The sequence below is a fragment of the Phocoena sinus genome, chromosome 15, assembly GCF_008692025.1.
Source record: "Phocoena sinus isolate mPhoSin1 chromosome 15, mPhoSin1.pri, whole genome shotgun sequence".
NCBI lineage: Eukaryota > Metazoa > Chordata > Mammalia > Artiodactyla > Phocoenidae > Phocoena > Phocoena sinus.
In genome coordinates, this window is record NC_045777.1 from 16,326,665 (window position 1) to 16,353,868 (window position 27,204).

At 44.8% G+C, this 27,204-nt stretch overlaps 1 protein-coding gene across 1 annotated transcript in view; it reads right to left on the reverse strand.

Annotated features, from left to right (window-relative positions):
- TOX2 (TOX high mobility group box family member 2) overlaps window positions 1-27,204 on the reverse strand; it is a 137,808-nt gene that overhangs the window by 41,730 nt on the left and 68,874 nt on the right. Inside the window, exon 3 of the mRNA XM_032607222.1 lies at window positions 5,165-5,410. Within this exon, the coding sequence (XP_032463113.1) occupies window positions 5,165-5,410 (246 nt within the window). The remainder of the gene's footprint in view (window positions 1-5,164; window positions 5,411-27,204) is intronic.

A 27,204-nucleotide genomic window follows, 5' to 3' on the forward strand; every position in this document is an offset into this window, starting at 1 on the left:
GTGTCACAGCTGGCAAAGCAATTATCCCCATTTTCCTGTCTGTGAGTTCACCAGAGATGGAATCCCAATCCGCATTCTATAGATGGGAAAACTGAAGCTGGGAGAGAAGTGACTTATCCAAATTCCCAGAGAAAGCGGTAAACGAGAGTCGATGCTGGAGGAGAATGTTCGAACGACGGCTGTGCGCCACCCCTGTGCTAACTGAAGCCCAAGGCTGGACCACAGAATTTTAGTGACCCACAGGGCTCATCTTAGGGAGACCCCACATTTCCCAAATCACTGGAACCCATGGCTGATTCTGCCAGAACTCACTTCCCATCGAGCCCCGTCTCCACCTGCCCAAGGCTCTCCCAGGAGTGTCTCTAGTCTCGAAAAAGGTACAGGTTCCCCAGGAACTTATCTGGGGGCATCAAGCTTTGTCCCTTCCCAGGATAATTCCTCTTCTGGGTAAGCCAGGACCGTAAGCTCGAGCATTTCCCAAGGACGACTGCAAAGTAAATTATTTCAGACTTAACAGAGGCTGCGTAATAAATTCCACTCTTCTAGTTTCTTTGGGTATTTTAGAAACTGATTTATACATACAATATCTCTCTCAAAATGAGACAATCAACACAGGATAAAATTATTGAGTTATGAAAATAGGGGTCAGATGGAGGTGCGGTGCTTTAAATTAAACTGGCAAAATATATCTTTCATACTAAATTGACTCTTTTTGTCTTGGAAATGAATGTTTAATCAGTTAAGATGCTGAAGTCGAGGGAGAAGCCTTAAGCATATTTAATTTTGTAAAAGGAGCCCGCTGCTCCTTGTATAGGACTCCCGCCGGCAGCCATACCTTTAAAGCAGAAGAGCCGACTCCCATGCATGCTGGGAGACCACGCGGGCCGGGCAGGGGACCAAAAGGAATTGGTGGCCTCTGGCATCAGAGCCAAGCGGGCTTGGCGATAATGAGAGGGCTGTCAAACACCTTGGCCTCATCCACTGCTCCAAGGACCACATCCTTGACATCTCAGCCTGTGCAGAGAGCACCTGAGGCATCCTGGTCATTGGCGCATCCTCTGTGCCACTGGTGACCCTGCAGCCAAGCTGCCCCATCCCTTGGGCACCTGCTAAAACTGAGAGGTGCATGGTAGACAGCTGCAAATAAATTCTGGTTTTATGACCTAATAACTATGTTATACTCATTCATTCATAAAGTACATAAACTACTAGTATCAGGTCATCACTTCCTTCAGGAAGCAATAACCCCACATCTGAGCCAGCTGCCTCTTCTAGGGGGACAGAGCAACATGCACTGATTCTACCAGAGCATTTACTGCATTTTCGAAAATGGGCTCTTCACCTGTCTCTCCACCTGCACCAGGAGTTCCTCAAGGGCATTTTGTAGATCCAGAGTTCAGAACAATGCCTGGTACCTAGCTGGCTCTCAGTCAAGGCTGATCACTGTGGTTAAGTCCAAAAATGGCCTCTTCAAGACATCAGACTCTAATCCCTGGAACCTGTAAATGGTACTGTATTTGGAAAAAAGAGTTTTTGCAGATGTGATTAAGTTAAGGCTCTTGGGATGGGGAGATGATCCTAGATTATTCCTAAATGCCCCAAGTACTTAACCATCCTTATAAGAAAGGCAGAGGGAGATTTCACTGACAGAAGAGAAGGCGATGTGATGACAGGCAGAGATTGGAGTGATGCAGCCACAAGCCAAGGACAGCTGGCTATCACAAGAGGCTAGGAGAAGTATGGGATGGATTCTTTCCCAGAGTCCCTGGAGGAAGGTCACTCCTCCCGACACCTTGATCTTGGTCCAATGATACAGATTTTGGACCTCCATCTTCCAGAGCTGTGAGAGAATAAATTTCCGGGTTTTTTTTTTGCGGTATGCGGGCCTCTCACTGTTGTGGCCTCTCCCGTTGCAGAGCAACAGGCTCCGGACGCGCAGGCTCAGCGGCCATGGCTCACGGGCCCAGCTGCTCCGCGGCATGTGGGATCCTCCCAGACCGGGGCACGAACCCACGTCCCCTGCATCGGCAGGCGGACTCTCAACCACTGCGCCACCAGGGAAGCCCAATTTCCGTTGTTTTTAAGCCACCGAGTTTGTGACAATTGCTAGAGCAGCCACAGGAAACTAATACAATCACCTACCTGCTCTGAGCCGCCATTTCCTCACTGCAGTCGTTCCTGCCTCACTCGGAACTTGGGAGCATTACGTGGGATAATGTTTGTAAAGCCTCCTGCATAATGCTTAACATCTAGAGGGTGCTGACACAAATTCCAGCATCACCCACATAGCATGCACATCCATACACACAGACACACACCTTCAAGCTTCAGCTCAGACAAATTTAAAACAATTGTCTTCAAGGGTGCTTTGTCCCTCTTTGCCATATAGTCCCAATGGATGGACACGTTCTTATTTGGTTTCCTACTTGGTCCGGCAGCCTTCCCCTGGGGAAAATAGTTTGGCTTATCTTTTGTTTCACAACGAGGGAATATAAAACCCAGTGAACCCTTGAAAACTCTCACTAATGGAAGAATTAAAGCTATCTGAATTTGTGAAGCATCTTAAACATGCACTAGTTTTTAAAGAAATCTGGAAAGTGGCTACAAAGTACCTATTTGGACTGAGCCCAACAAAAGCATTTTCTAGGAGGAAGGATGGGGGGGGTCATCTCTGATAAACAGATAATATCCTTTGTAATTATCAGAGCTATTATAACCAGGTGGCCCTACCAAGGTACCTGCGAGTATCTGCAGTCTGTTCCTTTAGGTAAATGAGACTAATGGGAAAACACTGCCATTTGGTTACAGTGGGAATTCATTTTTATGACTAATAATAACAATAGCAAACATTCCCTGATTGTTTACTCTCTGCCAGACATTTGTTAAGACTTTACATACATTATCTCAGATACACGTCACTGCAAGAAAAGAGGACTGAAGCTCAGGATGTGGGACCAGGATTAATACGGGTCCGTGGGATGCCGGAGCCCACGCATTTATCACTAGCCCACACTGTCTCCACTGACCACCAGCATCCCAGACCAGTGACACTGTGGACCAGAACTGCAGCTAGACGCACCCCTTATCCACGGTCCTCCCCAGGGTACACACCAGAGACGTCTGCAGGGCCCCGCCCCTGCCTCTGTTACCATAAATCCCAAACCAGGACGGTCTGGAATTGTGAGGTTTTTGTTAGGAAATTAGCTGGGCAAGCAGCTAAGGTAAAAGCGTTGTAACAGTGGAATTAAAACCACATGGCTGTGGAATCCGCAGGTCTCAGAGAGAGAAGGGGAAGCGGAGAACCTGCATTATTGATGGGCTCGTTCCTCAACAAATGGAGCATCAATTTCCATTGAGCACTTTAGTCAGACCCTGAACAGTATAAAATGTGGGGCTTGAGTTGGCTTCCTCCCTCCCTCCCTCTCTCCTTCTCTCCTTTTACATCTCACTAGCTTCGAAAAAACAAAAGTGACGCGGCTCTCAAAAGTATACATAGAGTATACCAGGTTTTTTTTTAAGCAAGGAGATTTGGCGGTAATAAGAGTAAACAATAAATAAATAAAATACAGTTAAGACTGTTAGACGATAAACTGTATACCTGAAGGTCCCAGGCATCTGCTAGAATTGGGCCACAAATTTGGCCATGACCTCTGAGCAGCCTCTGCAGAGATAAACATGATCCATCCAACATCATGTGATTCTGATAGGAAATCAATTTAGTGGCCCCTCCACCCCTCAATAGGTGTGTTTGTGACAAAATCAAGGACTGCTTCCTCCTGGACACAGTGGTGGGTCCGGCCATGCTGTCATGGTCCTCCCTGGAAGACCCAAACTGTCACCTGCCAGAGACATCAGGGAAGATGTTGGCTGCTGGAAGCCTTCATGCCTGCTGCGCAGATGACACTAATGATACTGCTGGAGTTCCTGGATCCAGCTATGCCTGAAACCCTTTGTCCACCCCTGGATATTTCAGTCTTTTTTCCTGCATCAGCTCATTTGAGTTTGATTACTGTCACTTAGGAATGAACTTAAGGGTTGTGACTAGCTGTGAAGGAAAAAGCAAAAATAAACACACATCACAGTCATTCAGGAGAAGTACTAGAATTCCCTTAAGGAGATTTTCCCATTGTACAAAAAAATCTCTACTGATCTTCTATAGGTCTTGATTGTTCAAAGCAACCATGCATGCTGATGGATTTCCTTAGCATGGTATTCAGGATCTTTACGATCAGGCCCTGCTAGTTTTCACTCCTCTCTCCCTATATAGCTCCATGTCCTTTCTCTCCAGCCCAATAAAAAGAATGACCTACATGCCACTCCTAAGCACAGCATGAGGCTCCTGCCTCTTGCTTTTGTACATGCTGTTCCCTCAGCCTGGAAGGTCCTTCCCTTCCCTGGTCTGCCTGCCAAATTTCCACACATCCTCAAAACTCTAAGTCAGTAACCACCCTCCTCCCTGCTAGCTGAAGCAATACGATATTTTAAAAATAATCTGATTCTATTTATATGAAATGTGCATAATAGGCAACTATATAGTAGATCAGTGGTTGCCTAGGGCTAGATGATGGGGGAATTTGGGGATGATGGTTAAAGGGCATAAGGTTTCTTTTGGGGGTGATGAAAAGGTACTATAATAGAGTGTGTTGATGGTCACACAACTCTGTGAATATTCTAAAAGCTACCGAACCATATACTTCAAATAAGTGAATTGTAAAGTAGGTGAATTATATTTCAATAATAAAGACTTTTTTTTTTTTTTGGCCACACCAAGCAGCTTGTGGGATTCTCAGTTCCCTGACCAGGAATCGAACCCAGGGCCCCTGCAGCAGAAGCACAGAGTCCTAACAGTTGGACCGCCAGGGAAGTCCCCCTCAATAAAGTCTTTAAAAAATAAAAATAAAGATGAGACTATACTATTAAAAAAATAATAAAACAAATAATACCAAGATGTTATAAACTCAGCTTCAGAAATAAGTAGTGTGAGGACATAAATTTCCCTCCATGCCCACCCCCAATATTCTGCAGACCCCCATGCAAGTCACCAACCGAGCCCAGACCCTGCCCATGAGCAGAGGGTCCTCAGCAAGGCACTGGCATTCTGGTCCCCCTCAACTCCCTTTCCTGCTGTAACCAGCAGGAACAATGGCAGGTAAAAGGGACTCACCGTGGGCAGCTGGCCCGATAGCAGGTGGCTGTCCTGGGCCAGCATGTTGGACACCATGATGGCTGGGAGGTCCATGGCCTGGTAGGAGTAAGCAGGGAGCAGCCCGTTGGGCGTGAGGCCGTGGCACAGTGAGTGGTAGCCGGCTTCGTGGTCCCCCAGGTGCAGGAGGGATGGCTCGGGGAGGTTGGGAGGTGTTATTGGGGGGATCTCATAGTCTTCGTTGCTCTCGTTCTGGCTGTTGTAGGTCTAAAACATCAAAAGGCATGTTGTTGAGGGTCAATGTCTTACAGCTGCAGAACAGGTTTGACAGCACCAAAAATAGCAACAATGATAACCCCTTGGCAAAGGAGAGAGGGGATGATCCCTCTGCAAGGCACACAGTCAAGATGGCCCAGTCAGACTCCTGACCCATCCCCAAATGGGTGCTTCCTCCTACTATACAGCCTGTATACAGAAACCTGCCCTCCTGGAGAATGGGGTCAGCTCCTCTTCACCTGTTCTTCTCTGTTTTCCCACCAGATCTGGCCCCTGCAGCCCACCATGAATCCATCTGCCCATACCCACCCATTTTACAGATGGAAAAACTCAGGTCCAAGAGGAAAGTGGCCCATGCAGGGCTAGTAGAAGAGCTGGGAGTGGAGCTGAAGTATCCTGACTCCCTGCCCCATGGTCTTCCAGGGCAGCTGGGCGACCTTCTCTTATATGTTCCCAACTGGGTCCTCTCTTGGTCTTTCTCATCTTGATAAGTGGTAAAAACATTCCCCCAGGAGCACAGGCTACGAGCCACACTGGACACCGTCCTTTCCAAACATTATTTGTTCATTTCTCCCACCTCACTGCACTGACCAGGAAGCTCCATTACAATGCTGAATAGAAATGGTAAGAGTGGACACCCTTGCTTTTTTCCTTATCTTAAGTAGCTCAATATTTTTACCACTAAGCATGATTCGCCATAGCTTCTTACAGGTATTTTAAAACAGGTTAAGGGCATTCCTTTTTCTTTCAATCATGCATGAAATTTTAATTTTATTGAATTCCTTGTCCCTGCATCGACTGAAAGTCTCAAGTGACTTTTTCCTTGAATTCAGTTAATGTGGTAAATTGCTACACTCGGTTTTTCTAATGTGAAAACAACCCTGCATTTCTGGAATAGACCCTACTTGGTCACTTTATGCATTATTAGATTTTGATTGCTGATATTCTGTTTAGGATTTTGGCATCTAGTTCACGAGTAAGATGGGCCTATGATGTTCCTTTTTCATACTGCCTTTGTTGGGTTTTAGTACCAAGGTTATGTTAGCCCGGGGAATCATTCCTCCTTTTCTGTGCTCTGAGAGCGATTAGACCTAGGAGAAGAGTTATGTGTGAACTGCAAGACGGATCCAAGAAAACATGAAAGAGAAGTTTCAAGATATAGAGGACAAGGTGAGGGTGTCTAATGGACATCTGTTCAATCAGCCTTCTGGAGGGAGAACGGTGAGAATGGGGCTTACAACAGTCATAAAATATAATGTGTAGAGAAGGAGAAAAACATGAAACCACAACAGCATACAGAAATAAATCTTCTCACATCCTTATATTCTTTAGTAAATTAAGTATGTGTATTAAAATAGCTAGGGCAGTTGAAGCCCATTACAATATCTGGTTCTTGGTGGGTAGGCTCTCAGTAAATATTTGTTGGATGAGGTCATTGAGGGGGTGGGGATGGGTAGGATTCGAGTGGAGTTATGGTGGGAAGAAGGCCCACATGGTCTCTAAAACACCTGCTTGTCGTTAATGCCTCTCTCCTCGGGCATCTGTGAACCTCACCACAATTCCTGGGGAAGAGCCCTAGACTGCCCTTTATAGCCACAGAAACATGCTCCGAGAGGGTAGTGCCTAGCCACACTCATGCCCCCACCTTGGACCCAGAGCCCAGGCCACCTCTTGCTTACTGGCTCCCTCTGCAGGGATCCTGTGAGATTATTTCACGGGTAGGCAAACAGCAGGCCAGGAAGCAGTGACCCTGCTGGTGGCAAAGGGCATCCGGAGCCATCAGGAATAGGATCCAGTCTTCTGACGCCAAGATCTGGCTCCTTCCTACCACATGAAGTTGCTTCCGAGAGCTGGACCAAGCTCACAGGTTTGGGGACCGTCCCCTGCCCAGTTGCTCTATATGCATACAACCAAAGTTATATATCTCATACTGCACGATCTTAGCCTGTCATGGCTCTCTCTCAGCTCAGTCTCCACACTCGCACAAAGGGGGACAGGGGATGGGCTCATCCACCTTTCAAGCTCCATGGCTAAGTATACACATTAGCTGTTCTATCAATATCCATGGGATTTCAATCCAACTTGATGGGAGTCCCCCAGCTGGTGCCTGGGAGTAACAGAAGGACCAGGAGAGGGCCCAAGGAAGATCCAGTTTCTCCTGATCAAGCTTGACACATAGGTGGAAACCACGTCCTGGTAGGTCTCAGCTCTACCAAAAACAATTTCCTTGAGCAGTTTTTTCAATCAGGGAATATACATATCTAACATTTATTGAGCATATAGTACGTGCCAGGTGTGAGCGCTTTACAAAAGTTTAATGCATTTAATTCTCACAACATCGTTGTGAAGGACGTTCTGTTATTATACAGCCATTTTATGGATACAGAAACTAAGGCACAGAGAGGGGAATTCACCTGCGAAAGTCACACAGTTAGAAAAAGGTCTCACTCCCTCCTCCCCTAATTTACACTGTCTGCAAAGGAAGGCAACATTTTCTAGTCTGTGACTTGGATCCTGAGACTCTGGGTCCTAACAATCCTGAGAGGCAGTGCCAATCAAGGCCAAACTGAGGGCTTGGGCACCAAGAAACAGGCTTTGGTCCAGCCTTGTTATTGATGAGCTTGGGAAAGTAGCTCCTCCCACTAAAAGGTGAAGATCAAAAGCACGTTTTCTTACACAGGACCCCAATCCAATGCTCTCCCTTATTGTCTCTTACCCAGAATATAGCCCCCATTGCTAGTTACTGATCACCCAATATATGGTGGGTGTTTTATGTGCACATCATCTCTAATTATTTTTTTCTCCGTAATTTCCTAGGTGTGTAACAAATGGTATGTGTCTCTAATATCCCAGCTGTGTCTACAGTGACCTCCTATGTCTCCTTAATTACAAGTGTGTGTCACCTATGATCTCCCTAATTCCCCAAGTGAGTCTAAACTGACCTGGGACATCCCTCAAATTCCCCAGGGAGGGCTACCTTGATGTGGGTGTCTCCCTAATTCCCCAGATAGGCCTGCCCTGAACTATTTCTCTTCCAGCTTTATTAAGATGTAATTGACATATAAATCTCTAATTGTTAAACGCATCCTGTATTTATCCCCATTCACAGATCAAAAAAAAATCCCCATTCACATGTCAATGTAATTGACATATAAATCTCTAATTGTTAAACGCATCCTGTATTTATCCCCATTCACAGATCAAAAAAATCAAGATCTAGAGGCTTCGCCCAGGTTACAACTAGGAGGTAACTGGGTCTGATCCGTATCTTCTCATATTGCTGTGACAGTAGCAACCTCTTTAAGGACCCTCCAAGCATCAGTCTCCCCCTCTGAGTCTATGTCCACTCTGCTCCCAGTGCCCATTCCTCAAATAAAGACATTCTGAACACTCCCTGCCTAAACACTAGTATGTCTCTACTGAAAAAGAGAAAGAGAGAGGTCCCTCCAAACATCTTAACATGGTCCCCAAGGGTGATGAAAATGCTTCAGATTGCATTTTGATGCATTTGGGTGCATATATGCAGGTGTTAATGTAACTTCACCTTTACGTGCATCTCTTCCAAGACAAGATACCCAAAGGTCAAATGGTATAATTTTGTGGTTAAGGATATGAATGGTACATAAGTTGGTGAAGGGAGATGGATTGCTCTAGGGAGCAGAGAGGGGAAAGGGGAGAAATACCCCCAAGAAATCAGAAATGGCTGGAGAGAAAGCACTCTGTACCCTTCTACGCCTGGCGCCTCGCTAGTAAACCCCCCACCCCTGATGTGAATGCAACCATCCACCCCGTCTGCACCCTCACCAAGACAGCTGAGCAAGGCTCTGGCCAAATTTCACCAGAAATCACGCTCACCAGCTCTGCGCGGGATCTTCATCCTGCTGGGAACCGCTCCCTTCCACCTTGTTAATCTCCACGATGATTCTCCCCTCAGTAGTCCTCTAACTCCCTTTCTGCCCCTTGGCAGATGACCAGTCACCTTCTACTTCATTCACAGGGAAAACAGAAAACAGCTTCCAAAATGTCCTGACACCAGAACCACAAACCTGCCCATTTGGCACCACCTTGCCTCCTGTTTTGATGCCAGAAGAGCCATCCCTACTTCTTCCGAAGGCCAATCTCCCTACGTGTGTATGAATGGTCCTACCCCCTCCTTTCTCCCTCTGCCCCGAGGACCTTGGTCATTCCGTTAACCGTTCTTGTTCCTGGCTCTTCGGCCTCCCCTCCCTGCTGGACTGACACAGGCTCAACTCTCTGGTCTTACACACTCCCCCATCCCTCTGCAGCTGCCACCATCTCTCCTCCGGTCCACACCCATCTTCTGGAAAGGGCTGTCCTCACCCATCGGCTCCCCTCCCTTGTCTCCCATTCACTCCATAGCCCACTGCAACCTGCATTCTCTTCCCTCCATGCCCTCACCAACCAGTGAGCTCCATGGCACCAGATCCAACTGGCTTTCTTTTCCAGCCATGTCTCAACTGTCCCCTCAGCAGTGACAGTCCAACGAATGCCTTTCCTTCATCTTGCAAACATCCCTCCTTTAGCCTCCAGGACCTCGTGCTTTCAGTTATCTGCCCACCTCCTTGCTTCTCTGTCTCCAGTGTCAACTCCTTCTCTGCCAGCCACGTTGGAGTTTCTTGGGTTCAGTCCTGAGCGTCCTGCTCTTTGTGCCCTACACCTTCTCCCCAGGTGGACCTCACCCAGTCTCAGTTTCAACTTCCATCTTGATGCTGCATTTCCACCTCCAATTTTGGTCACTCATCTGAGTTCCAGATCTGAGCGTCTAAATGCCTACTCAATGCTCCCACTTGATGTCTCACAAGCATCTCAAAGTCAACATGTGCAAAGCTGCAATCACGATGCCCCTTCCCCCAACCTGCACCTGTGTCTCCCTCATCCTCCACCCAGTTAATAAAGCCACGAACTTGGGGCTTACCTTCAGTCACCCCTCAAGTCCAATGAAACTCCTCTGAAATATCTTTTAAACCTATCCATTTCCCTCCATTCACACTATCTTGGTCCAGGCCACCAGCATCTCTTACCTGGGGAACTGCAACAGCTTCCTTACTGGTCTCCCATAGCCCACTCTTGTCCCCACCAGTCCATTCCCTTCATGCAGCCAAACGGGTCTCTAGAAAGACGATCATCTCACCACATAATGACCACGCTTACAAGGCTTTGACGGCTCCCCTCTGTCCTAGTATAAGGTCCATAGAACCAAACATGGCTTGTAAGTCTTCACCTGGCCTGGCTCCCGTCACCCTTCTAGCCACAGGGACCTTTCCTGCCTCCGGGCCCTCACACAGTCTGTTCCTTCTGCTAGAATGCTTTGCCCGTCACTCGCTCTTCCTTCATCTGGCCCATTCCTACTCATCCCTCCACCATAGGTTTGGTTTAAATGTCTTCCCTGACACTCTCTAGAGTGTCATACACCCTGCATTTCTTCTTGGAAGTACTCATCAGATTTGTAGCTAACTTCTTGTATAATTATGTGTTTAATGTTTAATGTGAGTTCTGCCGGGACAGCCCTTATATGTCCTGTTTTCCAGCAACTGGCACAAAGTCAGAGCTAAATAATTAGCTGGATGGGTGAATGAGCCAGGTCCTATGGCAGGTGCCATAAGCATGCATCTCACTCGACCTTCGTGACTGCCCTGGAGGTGGCCATTACGCTGCTATGTAGCAGTAGCCATTATGTATGTAGCCATTACTGCTGCTACAGGAGGCAGTACAGTGTAAGTGGTTCAGAGCCTTGAATTCTGGCTCTGCCACATACTAGCTGTGTGGCTTTGGGCAGGTTACTTAACCTCCCTGTGCCCCAGTTTCCTCGTATGTGAAAAGAAGGTAATAACAGTATATACTGTAGGGCTTCTGCAAAGAGTAAATGAATCAACATGTGTGAATTGCTCACGACACCTCCTGACACAGAGCCAGCCTGCTCAGTGACGGTTGTTATTGCTGTTGTTATTGTCCTTGCCAGGAGTTTCAGAGACATTAAGGAACTTCCCCAAGGACACAGGACAAGTAAACAGCAGCTCACCCAGTCGGTATCCTCACTGTTTTGCCCACCGTGAATGTTCCTAACTCCTCACACCACAGGTCTGTGCAGTACAGGGTGATGTCTGGCTTCACCTTGGCACTGGGGCCTGAGATGGGCCAGGGGCTGACTGCCTTTAGATGGCACTCAGCCATAGGTATCATATCATCCCGGAAAGCAGAGTCCCAGGAAGCCTTCCCCAGACCCTCCCACAGCAAGACTCCCCTCCTCTCATTCCCCCTCCACAGCCTCATATGTGTTCCCCATGGCATCCTTATCGCCTGCAATGATTTGTGACTCTTTCCTTCCCTTTAGCTTGTGTCCCCTCCCCACAGACTCCACGGGGGCAGGGGTTAAGGCTGTCTTGTCACCAATGCCTAGCACACAGTAGGTGCTCAATTAGAAAGTGATGAATGAGCACATGAAATGGGAGGACGCACCAGGCTTTGGGTTTAGACTTTACCTGGGGGTTTCCATATCTGCCCCTCCCAACAGACTGGAAGTCCCTCAGTCACCCACTGTTCATGTCTGTGGACTGTCACCTTCCTCTCTACTCCCTGCACCCACAACAGGTGCTGTCACATGGCATGTGACAGTAAATGCCAAATGACTGCACGAGTCCATGCCTTTCATTTAAAAAACCAAAACCTTAACACACTGGAACCAGCCCAAATGACCAGAAGCCTTTTTCAAAAATAAGCATATGTTGCATCAAAATATTGGAATCACACAATTATGACAATTCACTTAAAGAGGCAATTAGCACACTTAAAAATAACTAAACATGCAAACACGTACATGCCTCCTCTGAATGCAATTAAATCCTAAATGCGTGACACCTGAATACCACCCCAGCCTGCTATGGATTTATACTGTGTGCCAGTCTCTGGACCTGGTATTTCCACACTCATTCTCCATTTAATCCATATGAGCTCCGCAGGGAAGTGACCGTTCTCTCCATTCTGCAGATGAAGAATATGAAGCTCAGAGAATGAAGGTGTCCCAAGTTATTCTTGGGATAACAAGAATTATTGCTGGGATTCAAGCCCATGTCTTGTGACTCTGAATCCATCATTTTCCTACACTGGGTCAGAGACCTATTCAAGACTCATATTCCTCACTTCCTCTAAGTAAGAAATGGACCACTCAGTGATGCCTAATTTGATCTCCAGCACGAGTGTCCTCATGAGAATATAGAAAGAGATGCCAAGTTGTAAGAGCTCTAGAAGCTAAAAAGATCAGCAAATCTTACAGGGAAACTTCTGTAAAGAGCTGTCTTTTCCTATCCACCCATCCTCTCTCAAACACACTCCAGGGACTTCCTTGGTGGTGCAGTGGTTAAGAATCCACCTGCCAATGCAGGGGACATGGGTTTGAGCCCTGGTCTGGGCAGATCCCACATGCCGCGGAGCAACTAAGCCCATGTGCCACAACTACTGAGCCTGAGCTCTAGAGCCCGCAAGCCACAACTACTGAGCCCGCATGCTGCAAGTAGTGAAGCCTGCATGCCTAGAGCCTGTGCTCCGCAACGAGAAGCCACCGCAAGGAGAAGCCTGCGCACCACAACGAAGAGTAGCCCCTGCTCGCCGCAACTAGAGAAAGCCCACGTGCAGCAACGAAGACCCAACACAGCCAAAAATAAATAAGTTAATTAATTAATTTTAAAAAACGCATTCCAATCACATTTTCATCCCACCATCCACCAAAACTGTCTGGCAAGGTCGCCAGTGACCTCCATGTTACTAAGTCCAATGGTCAGATCTCAGTCCCAACTGCCCACGTTGACCTTCTCAGAAGCATTTGACATACTTGGCCACCCTCCTTCTCCTGGGAATAAATTTCTTCAAGTGCTTCTAGGACACCACACATGTTGATCTTCCTAAATCACGGGGCTTTTTTTCTCCATGTCTTTTGCTGGTTCCCATTCTTTCCCTCAACCTATTAATGATGTCACAGAGCTCAGATCCCAGACCTCTTTACTAAATACACTCAGTCCTTGAGGATTTCATCTAAACTCCTGGCTTTAAATACCATCTATATGCTGCTGACACCCCAGATCATATCTCCAGACCAGACCTCTCTCCTGAACTACAGATTCATAGACCCCACTGTATTTGACACCCTTGTTTGGATTTTAATAGACATCTCAAATTTAACATGTCCAAAAGAGAACCTGTCAATCCATAGTTTTCTCCTCCTCAGCTAATGGCAAGTCCATCCTTCCAACTGCTCAGGCCAAATGCCTTGGAGCTATCCTTTGACTCCTCTCTTTGTCTCATACCCTACACCAAATCTGTCAGGAAATCATATTCGCCCCACTTTCAGAACAGATACAAGATGGAACCTCTACGGTCCAAGCCACCATCCTCTTCACCCTGGATGAGTGCAGTAGTCTCCTACCTGGTTTCCCTGCCTCTGCCCTTGCTTTGGTCTATTCTCATTCAGAGACCAGAATTATCCTGTTAAAATGTGAGGTCATGTCATTCCTTTGCTCACCACCCTCCAGTGGCCCCCTTCTTACTCAATTATAACAGGGTCCTCAGCAATTCCATTCCCAGGTATATATCCAAAAAATAACAAAAACACTCATTCAAAAAGATACATGCACCCCAATGTTCATAGCAGCATTATTTACAATTGCCAAGGTATGGAAGCAACCTAAGTGTCCATCAACAGATGAATGGATAAAGAAGATGTAGCACATGTGTGTGCGTATACATATATACACACACATACTACGGAATACTAGTTGGCCATAAAAAGAATGAAATTTTGCCATTTGCAGCAACATGGATGGACTTGGAGGGCATTATGTTAAGTGAAATAAGTCAGACAGAAAAGGACAGACTGTATGGTATCACTTATATATGGAATCTAAAAATACAACAAACTAGTGTATATAACAAAAAAGACCCAGACGCACAGATACAGAGAAGAAAGTAGTGGTTACCAGCGGGGAGAGGGAAGGGGGAAGGGGGAGTATAGGGGTGGGAGTGGAAAAGGGTTATTATGGGATTATATGAAACTATGTGTGTGAAACTTTTGAAAACTGTAAAGCACTGTAGAGTTTAAAGAATCTTTCATTCAATAAAAAAAGAAGAGGGTCCTTATAATGGCTACATGGTCTACTTCCCCACTCCCACGTACATCCCTTTCACCTTCCCGACATCACCTCTTAATATTCTCCTCGTTCATGCCAGTCTGGCCACACTAGGCATGATTCTGTCTCAGAGCCTTTGCACTGGCTGTTCCTTCTCTCTAGAACATCCTCTTAAATATTCACACAGCTCATTCCTTCACCCCTCAGGTCTTCACTCAAACCTCTGCTTCTCAATGAGGTTTAACCTCACCGCTCAATTTAAAGTCACAAACCATCAGCCATACTCTACTGTTCGTCTGTTTTTATCACTTGTTACTTCCTAACATCCTGTATATTGGGCTGGCCAATAAGTTCATTCAGGTTTTTCGTAAGATGTTAAGGAAAAACCTGAACGAACTTTTGGCCAACTCAATATTTTATCAGTTTATTATGTATTACCTGTCTCATCCCACTAGACGATCAGCTCCACGGAGGAGGAGATTTTCACCTGTCTTGTTCACTGCTGTATCCCCAAATTCTTCAACAGTGCCTGGCATGTCATGAGTACTCATAAAGTATTTGATGAATGAATGAATGAATGAATAAATAAATAAACAAATGAACTACTCACCAAATGCCAGAAGAAAGAGTGGTAAGAAAATGAATGGACTGGCAAACCATGAAGATACCCCCTTCTAAGGAGAAGGCTTACTTTTGGCTGTGACCCAAGGGTAAGACACAGGTTGAATCAGTCCAGCATTCCTCCCTTCCTGAAGTGGTGCATGAAAAACTGTTATCGACTGTCCTTTGTGGGGAGCGAGTGGGAGTGGGGAGGAAGAGGCACTGAGGCAAACAACAGGGCTAGGACATAGGGCTTTACCAACACGTGACGTCTACCATACAGACATGTGTTAGGAGGCTGCTAGAATCACCTTATTTCTCAATTCGTCCATTTGTGCTTTTCTTTCCAAATCAAATAAATAATGAGAACTCAGAGCAAAGCAATATGGCTGGGGGAGAAGGGGCATCCAGGAGACTGGCAGGTTTCTCATGCACCAATTCTAGGAATGGAAGAGTACTGGACTGGTCCAAATGACCTTTGTGGCTTGTGCTTGGGTCAGAGACGGGTGAGCCTTCTCCTGGAATTCCTAGGAGGAAAGGTCTTAATTGAACATCAAAGCCAATGACTCCTTGAGATAGGGGAATAAACAAGCAAGGGAGCAGCCTCTGGGCCTTGAGAAAGGGATGGAGAAGAAAGAATCTAAGAACATCCATTGGACCAGAAGCCTGTTGCAGTGATAAGCTTATGTTCCATGAAATTATCAGAATAAACTCATTTGCTTACCGCAATAAGTGAATCAAAAATTCAACCATAAGAAGTAACAAATACATATATATATATAGATAGATAGATATATTCTTTTAAATAACCCTTTCTGAAGCAAATACTTAAAGCTCAAACCTAGAGAATGAAAAGAAAATCAAGAAAGGGATTCTAGAAGGAGTGGTGAGCTGAAAAACTACTACAACTTATATTAATTCCAAATTCCAAATAGCTGTTGATACTACAATTTATATTAATTCAAAATGGCTGTTGATAAGGTGACTGCAGGAATCAATGTGACTATCTTATAAGGATTCCTAAAATAGAAGAGGTGTAGGACAGAATTATAAAATTAAAAATGATCACAAACTAAAAATCGACAGGATTTTGCTAGAAGCTATGCCTTCCTTAAAGAAGACTACAAATACTGATTAGTTATTTATAGTGTAAGGAAAATTTAAGTTTAAATATTTTGTTCTAATTATTTCCACGTATTGAGTTGAAGTTCGCATAACACAAAATTAACACTTGCGTGGCATTTAGAACATTCATGTTTTGTGAACACCACCTCTATCTAGTCCCAGAATATGTTTGTCATCCCCAAAAGGAAACCCCACACTTATTAAGCAGTTTCTCCCTACTCCCCTGGTCCCAACCCCTGGTAATCACCAATCTGTGTTCTGTCTCTGTGGATTCACCTATTCTGGATAGTTTCATATAAATGGAACCATACAATATGCGACCTTATGTGGCTTCTTTCGCTTAGCATAATGTTTTTGAGGTTCATCCATAATGTAGCACATATCAGTAGTTCACTCCTTTTTAATGGCTGAATAATATTCCACTATATGTGTAAACCCAATTTGTTTATCCATTCATCCACTGATGGACGTTTGCGCTGTTTCCATCTTTTAGCTACTGTGAATAGTGCTGCTATGAACAAGTTTGTACATACATTTGTTGGAGTTCCTGTATTCAGTTTTTGGGGGTATATAGCTAGGAGTGGAGTTTCTGGGTCATATGATAGTTTGATGTTTAATTTATTGAGGAACTGTCAAACTTTTTTCCACAGTGGCTGCACATTTTACAGTTCCACCAGCAACCTCTGAAGGTTCCAATTTCTCCACATCCTTGCCGCCAACACTTATGTTGCGTTATTTTTATTATAGTCATCCTAGTGAGTATGAAGTGGTATCTTATAGTAGTTTTGATTCGTATTTCCCTAATGACGTTGAGTATCTTTTCGTGTGTTTTTTGCCATTTGCATATCTTCTTTGGAGAAATGTCTTGAAGTCTTTTGTCCATTTTTAAATTAGGTTGTCTTTCTGTTGCAGTATTGTAAGTGCTCTTTATATATTCCAGATACTAGACCCTTATAAGATGTATGATCTACAAATGGTTTTCTCCCATTCTCTTTCTTGATAATGCCCTTGATACACAGAAGTTTTTAATTTTCATGGAGTCCAATTCATCTATTTTTTCTTTTGTTGCTCATGCTTTTGATGTCCTATCTAAGAATCCATAGCCAAATCCAAGGTCATGAAGAGTTACTCCTATGTTTTCTTCTAAGAATTCTGTGGCTTTAGCCCTGAGACATAAGTCGTGGATCCATTTTGAAATAACTCTTGTATATGGCACGAGGTAGAGTTCAACCTCATTATTTTGCACATGGCTGTCCAACCGTCCCAGCACTGTTTGGTGAAGAGACTGTTCTTTCCCCATTGATTGGTCTTGGCACCCTGGTTGAAAATCAATTGACCACAGATGTAGGAGTCTATTTCTGGACTCTTATTTCTATTCCATTGGTCTATATATCCATCCTTATACTGTTCTATTGTGAACCACACTGTTCTGACTATTGTGCTTTTGTAGAAATTGGGAAGTGTTCTCCAACTTTGCTCTCCTTTTGCAAGATCGTTGTGGCTACTCAGGACCCACTGCAATTTCATATGAACTTGAGGATCAGCTATTCCATTTCTTCCTAAAAAGGCCGGTGGAAACTTGATAGAGATTGCACTGCATATGTAGATTGCTTGGGGAGTACCGCAATCTCACCAAAATTAAGACTTCCAATTCATGAGCACAGGATGTCTCCCCCATTTGCTAAGGTCTTCTTTAATTTCTTTCAGCAGTGTTTCATAGTTTTCACTGTTCAAGTCTTTCGCCTCCATGGTTAAATTTATTCCTAAATAGTTTATTCTTTTGCATGCTGATTGTTTTCTTAGTTCTTTTTTTTTTTTTTTTTGGATTGTTCATTGCTGGTACGTGGAAACACAACTGATTTTTGAATATTGATCTTATACTCCGAAACTCTGCTGCATTCATCTATTATCTGTTTATCATAATTTTAAAGAAAAGCAGAAATTCCCCACTGCTGGAGGAACAACAGTAATAACCACAACAGATGGAAAAGAAAATAGAACCTGATCAAACCAACAAAGATATGAAAAGAAAAAAAGAACATAGAAATGAACTACGAAACATGATAGAGAACCTTCAAAAACTGACAGCATTAAGACTAAATACTAGTACTCACAATAAATACAAATGATTCCAATTCTTTTATTAAAAGATAAAAAATTAATATTTTGATTAAGATAAATGAATCCAGCATATGACATTTATAACAGGCATGCGTGAAACAAAGTGACACAGAAGGTTAAAACTAAGCAGATATATCAGGCAAATAAAAAGCAGAAAGTGGCAAAATTAATAACAAGTTAAGTACCATTTGGGGCAAAAGGCATAAACGAGACTAAGAGCAATACTTAAGTTGTTAAATGACACAATCCACTAAGAAGAAATGACAGACATAAACTTATGTAGACGGATAAACCACAGGAATATAAAACGTTGAAAAACTGTGAGAAGTACAAAGCGGATTTAACCAAACCATAAACATGAAGAGATGCTAACACATGTCTTCAAAAACTGACAAATGAATCACAGAAATGAGTAAGGACAGAAGATTTGAATGACACAATTTCCTCTCTTGATTTGTCTCAAATTTAAAGAACACACATTCTTTTCAAATGTCCATGGAACACTTAAAAAACATGAGTATGTAATAACTACTCAGATAACCTCAAACTGTTCAAAAGGCAGGGATGATATAAGCCACATTCTAGGATCTAAATGCACTAACCTAGTTTCTAATTAAAATAAAAAAAGAAGGGAGAGAAGGAGGGAGCAGAAAAACATGGAGGGAGACAGATGCTCCTGAATACTTGGGCATTTTAAAAGCAATCTTCTAAATAACTTTTGGGTTAAAGAGGAAATCACAACTGAAATTACAGACAATGAGAACACTACCTGACAAAACCTGTAAGAGGTGGACAATGGAAAATTTACAACTTTTTACCTAAGTGAATTTATTGGAAGATAAGGAAGACAAAATAGATGAATTCAGCACTCAACTCAAGAAGCGAGAAACAGAAACAAAAGAAACCAAAAGTCAGTAGAAGACTAATAAACTAGAAAACAAACTTTAGAGAAATACAGGAAAGAGATGGTTTCTTGAAAAGTCTAACAAAAGAGTAAACCACTGGGCTTCCCTGGTGGCGCAGTGGTTGAGAGTCCACCTGCCGATGCAGGAGACACGGGTTCGTGCCCCGGTCCGGGAGAATCCCACGTGCCGCGGAGCGGCTGGGCCCGTGAGCCATGGCCGCTGAGCCTGCGCATCCGGAGCCTGTTCTCCGCAACGGGAGAGGCCACAGTAGTGAGAGGCCCGCGTACCGCAAAAAAAAAAAAAAAAAAAAAAAAAAAAAAAGAGTAAACCACTGACAAGAAAAAGGAAAAAGGACACCCAAAAAAGGAATGAAAAATACATTGATTCTTTGAAGGTTGTTGAGAATTCCTTTGTGACAGAGTATAAGGCTATCATAAATGTTTATTATTTTCAGCTTCAATCTGTTGTTTAAATCTTCTAAATAATTATTAGTTTTCTTTTTGTTTGATCTATTGGTTTCTGAGACAGGTAGGTCAAAAAATTTCCACGATTGTGATGTCATCAATTTCTTCCTGTATGTCTATTTTTGGCTTCATGTATTTCAGAGCTATGTGTTTAAGTATTTACATATTAATGATTATTGTATCTTCTTGGGGAAGGGTACCTTTCATTATTCAATGGTTTATCCAATTAATGCTTACTAGAAAGTTCTCAGACTGACATTTGGATTACCCATTTCCATCACCCACCCCGATGCTGTATAGGCAGAAGATTCACTGAGGGGGGATCTATAGGAGTAGAGTGTGATTTGGCTTTCCTTGCATCCTGAAACCCCACTTTCGAGCCAAGTGAGAAAGATCCCAGTAGCACAGCTTGTTGGGAGTCGGAATGCAACACAAAAGGGGAGGTGGCACCTCATTCCATGATGAGTCTGGTGAGAAAGAAAGAGCTCTCAGGAGGACCCAACTTGTGTCCCCAGAGTTGAGAGGCTCTGTGACTAGAAGGTTTTGAAAGATGGGAGGAGAGCAGAAGCTGCCTGAAATGTCAGAGATTGAGAGAATGAGAGCGAGTCAGAGAGCAATCTGCATGTCCCTGGTTTGGCAAGTTAAGGATATGTGAGTTGCTGGGGGCAGGTGAAAGCTAAGGACAGCGGTTGGCTGAAGGCATCTAAAGAGGTCCCACCCAAGATGGTAGCCTGACAGGGCAGGGGGATCTCAGCAGCAGGAGGTATGTCAACAGGTATACCACCCACAGAGCAGGTCACAAGAGGTGAGCTGCAGAGTGAATCCCCAGCTCAGTATGCCCCATGGAAAAGAGCCAGCGTGTGAGAGCCTGCTATAGCAGCAGGCACGGAGGGTAGGACTTCAACAGTACCAGTCAGCAAGAGGTTTTGACCCTAGTCCTTAATCCTGCCTTACCCTGTCCTGACCCTGGAGTCTCCAGCAGCATCACAGGAAATGGAAGTGGATGGAGAGGTAACGGACCACCCCCATGTCCACTGCAGGTTTCCAAGACAATGAGCCAGGAAGGAAAGAACATGGGATGGACCGCTGCTTTCTTGTATCCTGTGGAGTCCAGTCCGCTGAATAACCCAGAGTGACAGCAACAACACCTTATGTTGACACAGGACTTTGGGGTTCCAAATGCTTCCACATATTACAAATATTTTCCCATAAAAGCCTGAAGATTCTTGGAATACATAATCAGTGAGTACTTTTTTTTTTTTTTTAATCTACAGAAAGAACGCTGTCTTTGGACTTAGACTGACCTGGGGGAATTCCAATCCTGCCACTTACTTGCTGAGAGACCTTTGGCAATTTATCCCAACTACCTACTCCCGAGTGTCTTTATCTACAAAACCCCACCTAACAGCTGAGAGAATTATATGAGGAAACAGATGTGAAAACACAGGAACAGAAGTCAACACAAATCCCCTCCCCCGCACCCAAGGAGGGGAAAAAAGCAAGACCTCAGGGTGTAAGCAGAACAAGCGTTAGGTATCTTTTCCGTTTTGGAAACTGAGGTTCGAAAAGGCAAAATGACTTATCCAAAGTCACATGGGTAGCATTTATGGTAACAAGGACAAGAAGCCCTGACTGTCTGGGGCCAACACATCCTCTACCATTATTCATGCCCCTCCTCACACGTACATCAATCCTGATTAGCCCAGGACAGTCCTGCTTTATGCCTCTTGTTCTGGGGTAATTTTTAATAGTGCCTTCTTTCACTTTAAAATTGTCCTGGTTTGGACAATAAACTATATGGCCACCTACCATCCTAACAAATTAAACCTACACCCTATAAGAACATCTCAGCTAGAGGACTGGCATTCAATTCAGTGTTTCCTGACTCTGTTTTCAAAACAAGGAAAATGGCATCCTACCCAAACCTGAAACCCCATCAACTGGATCAGGGCACCCAGCACCATAACTTCTTATTATGTGTACAGTAATTTTATGGAATTCAGTGGGGACTGAAATGCAATTTTGTCAGGATTGTCTGTGTCCATAATGACCGAGTCAAATTAATCATCTTGGATAATACCCCTGTGTCACCCGTCCCAGAGATGTTTAATAGAATCTTTCTGATTCATGTCTCGCAGACCATCAGATCTGGAGTATTGCCACCCTTCTGAAAATCGGTACAATTATGTCTTCTGGTTGGGCTATGATTTTCCAGGACTAAAAAATGCTTCTTAAAAATAAATAAATAAAATCCTATGCCACATATAAGCGAAGCAGGAGTGAAAAAGCCATATTGTTAAAATTAAATGTAGATTCTGGAGGTGGTGGGGGAGAGGAGTATGTAATAGCTTTTTAAGCCTTTATTTACAGGCAGAACCTCCAAGTCATGGCAACAGGGAAGGAGGAGAGTGTAGAAAACTCTCCCACTGGTGGGCCTGATCCTGAAATGCTTGGATCGCAGCAGACAGAGGCATCATAATGTGACAATGACAACCAGTCACACGTGACATGAGTTTTGTTTTGACTAAAACTATGTCTGGGAACAAACATGATAATCCCTGTGTGTTTTTTTTGCTCAGAAAATTATCTGAGTCAATTTAAGTTTCCAGCAGCTTTCCAGACAGATAACCTTGTGGGGAATGTTTCTGGAAAAATGAGGAATTAGCAGCGGGGTTCCCTTCTTTAGGAGGAATCAGTCCCAGCAGAACTGAAGTAGCAAGGCTGGGGATAACTTGGGGCCACAGCTTTTGAGTAAGAGGGAGTGGCCTGAGCAGCAGGCATTACCCCATTTTACAGATAAGCAAGCTCACTTTTCCAGTAAGTGGCAGAGTTTTATTTTCATAACATATTTTTTTACAATCACATATCCAACTGCCTCTTTGACAGTTCCCTTGGATGTCCTAGAGGACAGGTCTGCAAATTTTTTCTGCAAAGGTACAGATAATAAATCTTTTTGGCTTTGTGGGTCAGTCTCTGTTACAACTATTCAACTCTGCCGCTGTAGCATGAAAATAGCCATAGACAATATTGAAACTAATGAACAAAGCTGTGTTCCAATAAAGCTTTATTTACAAATGACAAGTGGTGGGCCAGATTTGGCCCATGGGCCACGGTTTGCTGACCCTTGTCCTAGAGGTGGTTTTTCTTCTCCATAGAACTTTTAGCATCTAACACACAATATTCTTGACTTTTTAAAGGTACTTATTGCCTGTTCCTGTCACTAGAATGTGAATTCTGCTGTTTGGTCACTGATTATCCCAAGGGCCAAGGACAGTGCCTTGCACATAGTAGGGCCTCAATAAACATTTGCTGGATGAAATAATGCATGAATGAATGAGAATAGGGGTGGTGGACTATTGTGTTTGCTGCTGTATCTCCAGCACCTAGAACACTGCCTGGCACACAGTAGGTACTCAGTAGACTTTTTTTTTTAATGAATGAATGCATGAAGGAATTTACTGATGGCCCACTGTGGTAGAGGGCTGGGCTCTGCACTATTTTCCCTGTAAGCTCTAAGAAGTCAGCAAAGGTCTAAGGTGGTCTTCTCCTTAGAGATGCTGCTTAGTACAAAGTAATTCTAACTTGACCCATGAGGTTCTCTTGGTTCCCTGTCCCCATCTTAGAAATCATCTTCCCATGAATGTGTCTGAATTCCAGCTCTACCCTTGGCAGTCTGTGTAACCTTGGGAAAGTCACTGCTCCTTTCTGGGCCTCAGTTATACCACTTGTGAAAAGAGGGATTTGGACCAATGGACTTTTTTTTTTTTTTTTTTTTTTTTTTGTGGTACGCGGGCCTCTCACTGCTGTGGCCTCCCCCGTCGTGGAGCACAGGCTCTGGACGCGCAGGCTCAGTGGCCATGGCTCACGGGCCCAGCCGCTCCACGGCATGTGGGATCTTCCCGGACAGGGGCACGAACCTGCGTCCCCCGCATCGGCAGGCAGTCTCTCAACCACTGCGCCACCAGGGAAGCCCCAATGGATTTTTTAAACCCAAATTTAATTAGGTGTGTGCCACCAATTCACAGGTACACAGGCAGACATGAGGCAGTGATGATTTTAAAAGCACTTTTAAATGATGAGTAGGCTCTCCAGTTGTTTGTGTTAAAATAACTTCTGGAAAAAAATTATGTCTATTTGCAGCTTTTTTTTCTTTTCCATTTCTACCTTTTGAAAACTACAGAAGTAGCATCACCTAAAAATGTGCCCAGCCAGCTGCCTGGGGATGAACGCACTGAAGTTCTCAGTGCCTGGCCTTTGTGAGTGCTCTGAGGTCCTGTGACACTGGGATAAGCAGGGAAGTCCCCCAGTTCATGCTGCTCCAGGCACAGTGCCCTGCTCAGACCCTTCCAAGGCTTACTGCCTTCACAGCAGGGTCCCGGTATCTGTCTGGCATCCAAGGACTCCTGCACCCGATCCTGCAGCATCACCTGACACTGGGCACAGTGAGTCACTGAAGACCTCAGGCACTGATGATAACGTTGGTGATGCCCTGGTATCACCAGGCCCCTGGGCGTGCTGGACCCTCTGCTCAGGCCATTGTCCTCCCAGGTGACACTTGCTCATCCTCAGAACTGCCACAATACTCTTCCACCTTCCCAGGCACGGAGTGGGCACAGCACTCTAAGCCTGCTCTGTACAGAATGGAGCAAGGCCTCCTTCTGTGGCCTGGACCACATGCTCCTGTTAATATGCTCCAAAAGTTCCATCAGAAGACTGCAACCCAGAGCTCATCCACTCCCCTAAGGTTTATTGTGCCTCTTCTGTGAGCCAGCTTGTGCTGTCCTGCTTCTCTTCAGCTTTGTTCAAATAATAATAACAGCAAAAATCTACATAGTACTTACCATGTACTAAGTGCATCCCTGTCCTATGTACTTTTCATACATGACTTTATTAGTCTTTACAACAACTCTAGGAGGCAGGTCCTATTATTAAACCTATTTCACAGAGGAAGAAAGGGAGGCACTGAGATGTAAAACTTGCTGAAAGTCACACAGCTGGGAAGGGTTAGAGCTAGGATGCCAACCCAAAAGGCTACTAGCTCAGGGGATCTGAATCCTTCCAACAACCACCGATGACCTTGGAAGCAAATCCACCTTCAGCCGAGCCTTTGGATGAGGCTGCAGCCCTGATCAACATATCAACTGCAGTCTCATGGCAGATCTTGAGCCAGAGGCACCCAGCTAAGCCACAACTGGATTTCTGACCCACAGGAATTACGAGATAATTAATACATGTTATTATTATATTTAAAAGCCTAGCTCATGAATTGGTACTCTTAATAACTGTGTGATTCTGCCTCTTTATAAATAGGAGGGGGAATTCCCTGGTGGTCCAGTGGCTAAGACTCCACACTCCCAATGCAGGGGGCCCAGGTTCGACCCCTGGTCAGGGAACTAGATCCCACATGCCGCAACTATGAGTTCACATGCCGCAACTAAAGATCCCACATGCCGCAACTAAGACCTGGCACAGCCAAATAAATAAATAAATATTTAAAATAAATAAATAGGAGGGATGGGCTCCCTCAGGAGCGATGCTGAAGTTCTGTGTTGATTCTGTCTCTATGGGCAGCTCCCAGCTGCCTCGTCCCTCATTCTCTGATCTCTCCTCTTTAGCAGTCCTCAGGTGGGCATATGCCTGTGCTCTGCTTATGAGTCCCCTGAACGTGGACCCTCCCTCTTAATGCTTTAGGGAGACACTGTACCTCACGCCATGACTCTCAACCTGTAATGTGCACACAAATCACCTGGGGACCTTGTGAAAATGCAGGTTCTGATTTAGGAGGCTGGGGTGGGACCTGAGATGCTGCATTTCCAGCAAGCTCCAGGGGATGCTGCTGGCCCATGGGTCACACTGTGGATAGCAAGGCCTTAGGTATTCAAAGCATAGACTTTGACCCAGACAGACCATGGTCCAAATGCCAGTTCTGTCACATCCCGGCTAGGAGTCCTTAACCTCTGAGAGGTAAAAAGACTTACCCAAGGTCACATAACAAACCTGGAGCCACAAACAGAATGCTGTGTTCTGACTTCTAGTCTAGAGTCTCAAAACTACAGCTAAACCCACCCTCCTGAGTTCTGGGCCTGGACATGGGTGTCTGGGTTTGTGCATGTATATGCCCTGTATTATGTGTCACATATGTAAATGAGTGTGTGTGCAGACACGTACATATGCTTCAAAAATGTGTACGTGAATGTGCGTAATGTCAGCACATGTGCCAGGGGATTTATGAGAGTTTTCATTTATTCATTGACTCCCTCATTCAGCTCCTACTATGTGCCAGGTCCCCACTCCAATGAAGCCAACAGTCTAGGAGGAAGGCAACCATAACGCAAATAAAAAACTCATTTGTGTGTGTCTGTATGTGTGTGTATTGCTCACAACAGCTCCAACAGCTAGGTGCCCTTATCCATTTCACTGAGGAAACCGAGGCACTGAGAGGTTTAGTAACTTGCCCAGGGTCACAGAGTGATCCTTAACGCATGCAAAGGTGTGTATCAGCAAGCATGCTGGGGTGAGTGTGATGTGCACATATGCTTGTACTTGTGCATGAATGTCTGCAAACAAGCATGTGTGTGTGTGTGTGGAGTGTGCATGCACCAGGAAGCACTTTTCCACAGATATCTCCAAATACTCCATAAACAAGATTTTCTAGCACCACAACATAGCATCACAACAAAACACACATGCACGCACATTGTTTTTAGATGTTCGTATTTTCAAAGTTTTCCTAAAATTCTGTCCACAGAGAAATGGGGGTGAAGGTGGGGGCCCGCAGAGCAGAGCAGATCCAGGGAAGCCTACACCACCTGTTTCCCTGGGGCAGCCATGGCTGGAGCACTTTCACAGCCCATCATCCATTATGAGGCTAAAAGAATTTTTCCCCTCCCAAGAAGTTAAATCAATTGCTCAGGCTGTAAAGGGCTAGTCCAGCCACACCCCCAGTGGGAATGCACCACCCTGGTGAGCTGACTGACACAGATACAGATGACCAAATCTGGCTAGGTTCCCTTCCGCATCACACCACCTCTCCCAAAATAGAGACATCTACACAGATGCCTTGATAATTCTTTTTCCTCTTTATGGAAGCATAGGATATCAACAGAAAGTGCTCAAGGCATAAAGGGACAGCTCAATGACGAATCTTCATGAAGCAAACAGACTTGTGTAACAGCACCCAAATGAGGGGAGAAAACCTACCAACATTTTCAAAGCCCCTCAAGGCCCCTCATTACCACCCCCATCAGGACACCACAACTCAGATCTCTATCATCATAAAATAGTTTTGCCTGTTCACGTGCTTTATGTAAATGAAATCATATGGAATGTTCTGTTTGGGTGTTTGGCCTCTTCCACTCAACCTGGTATTTGTGAGATTTATGCACGTGGTTATAAATCACTCCTCGTTGCTACGTAGTACTCCACTGTGTAAG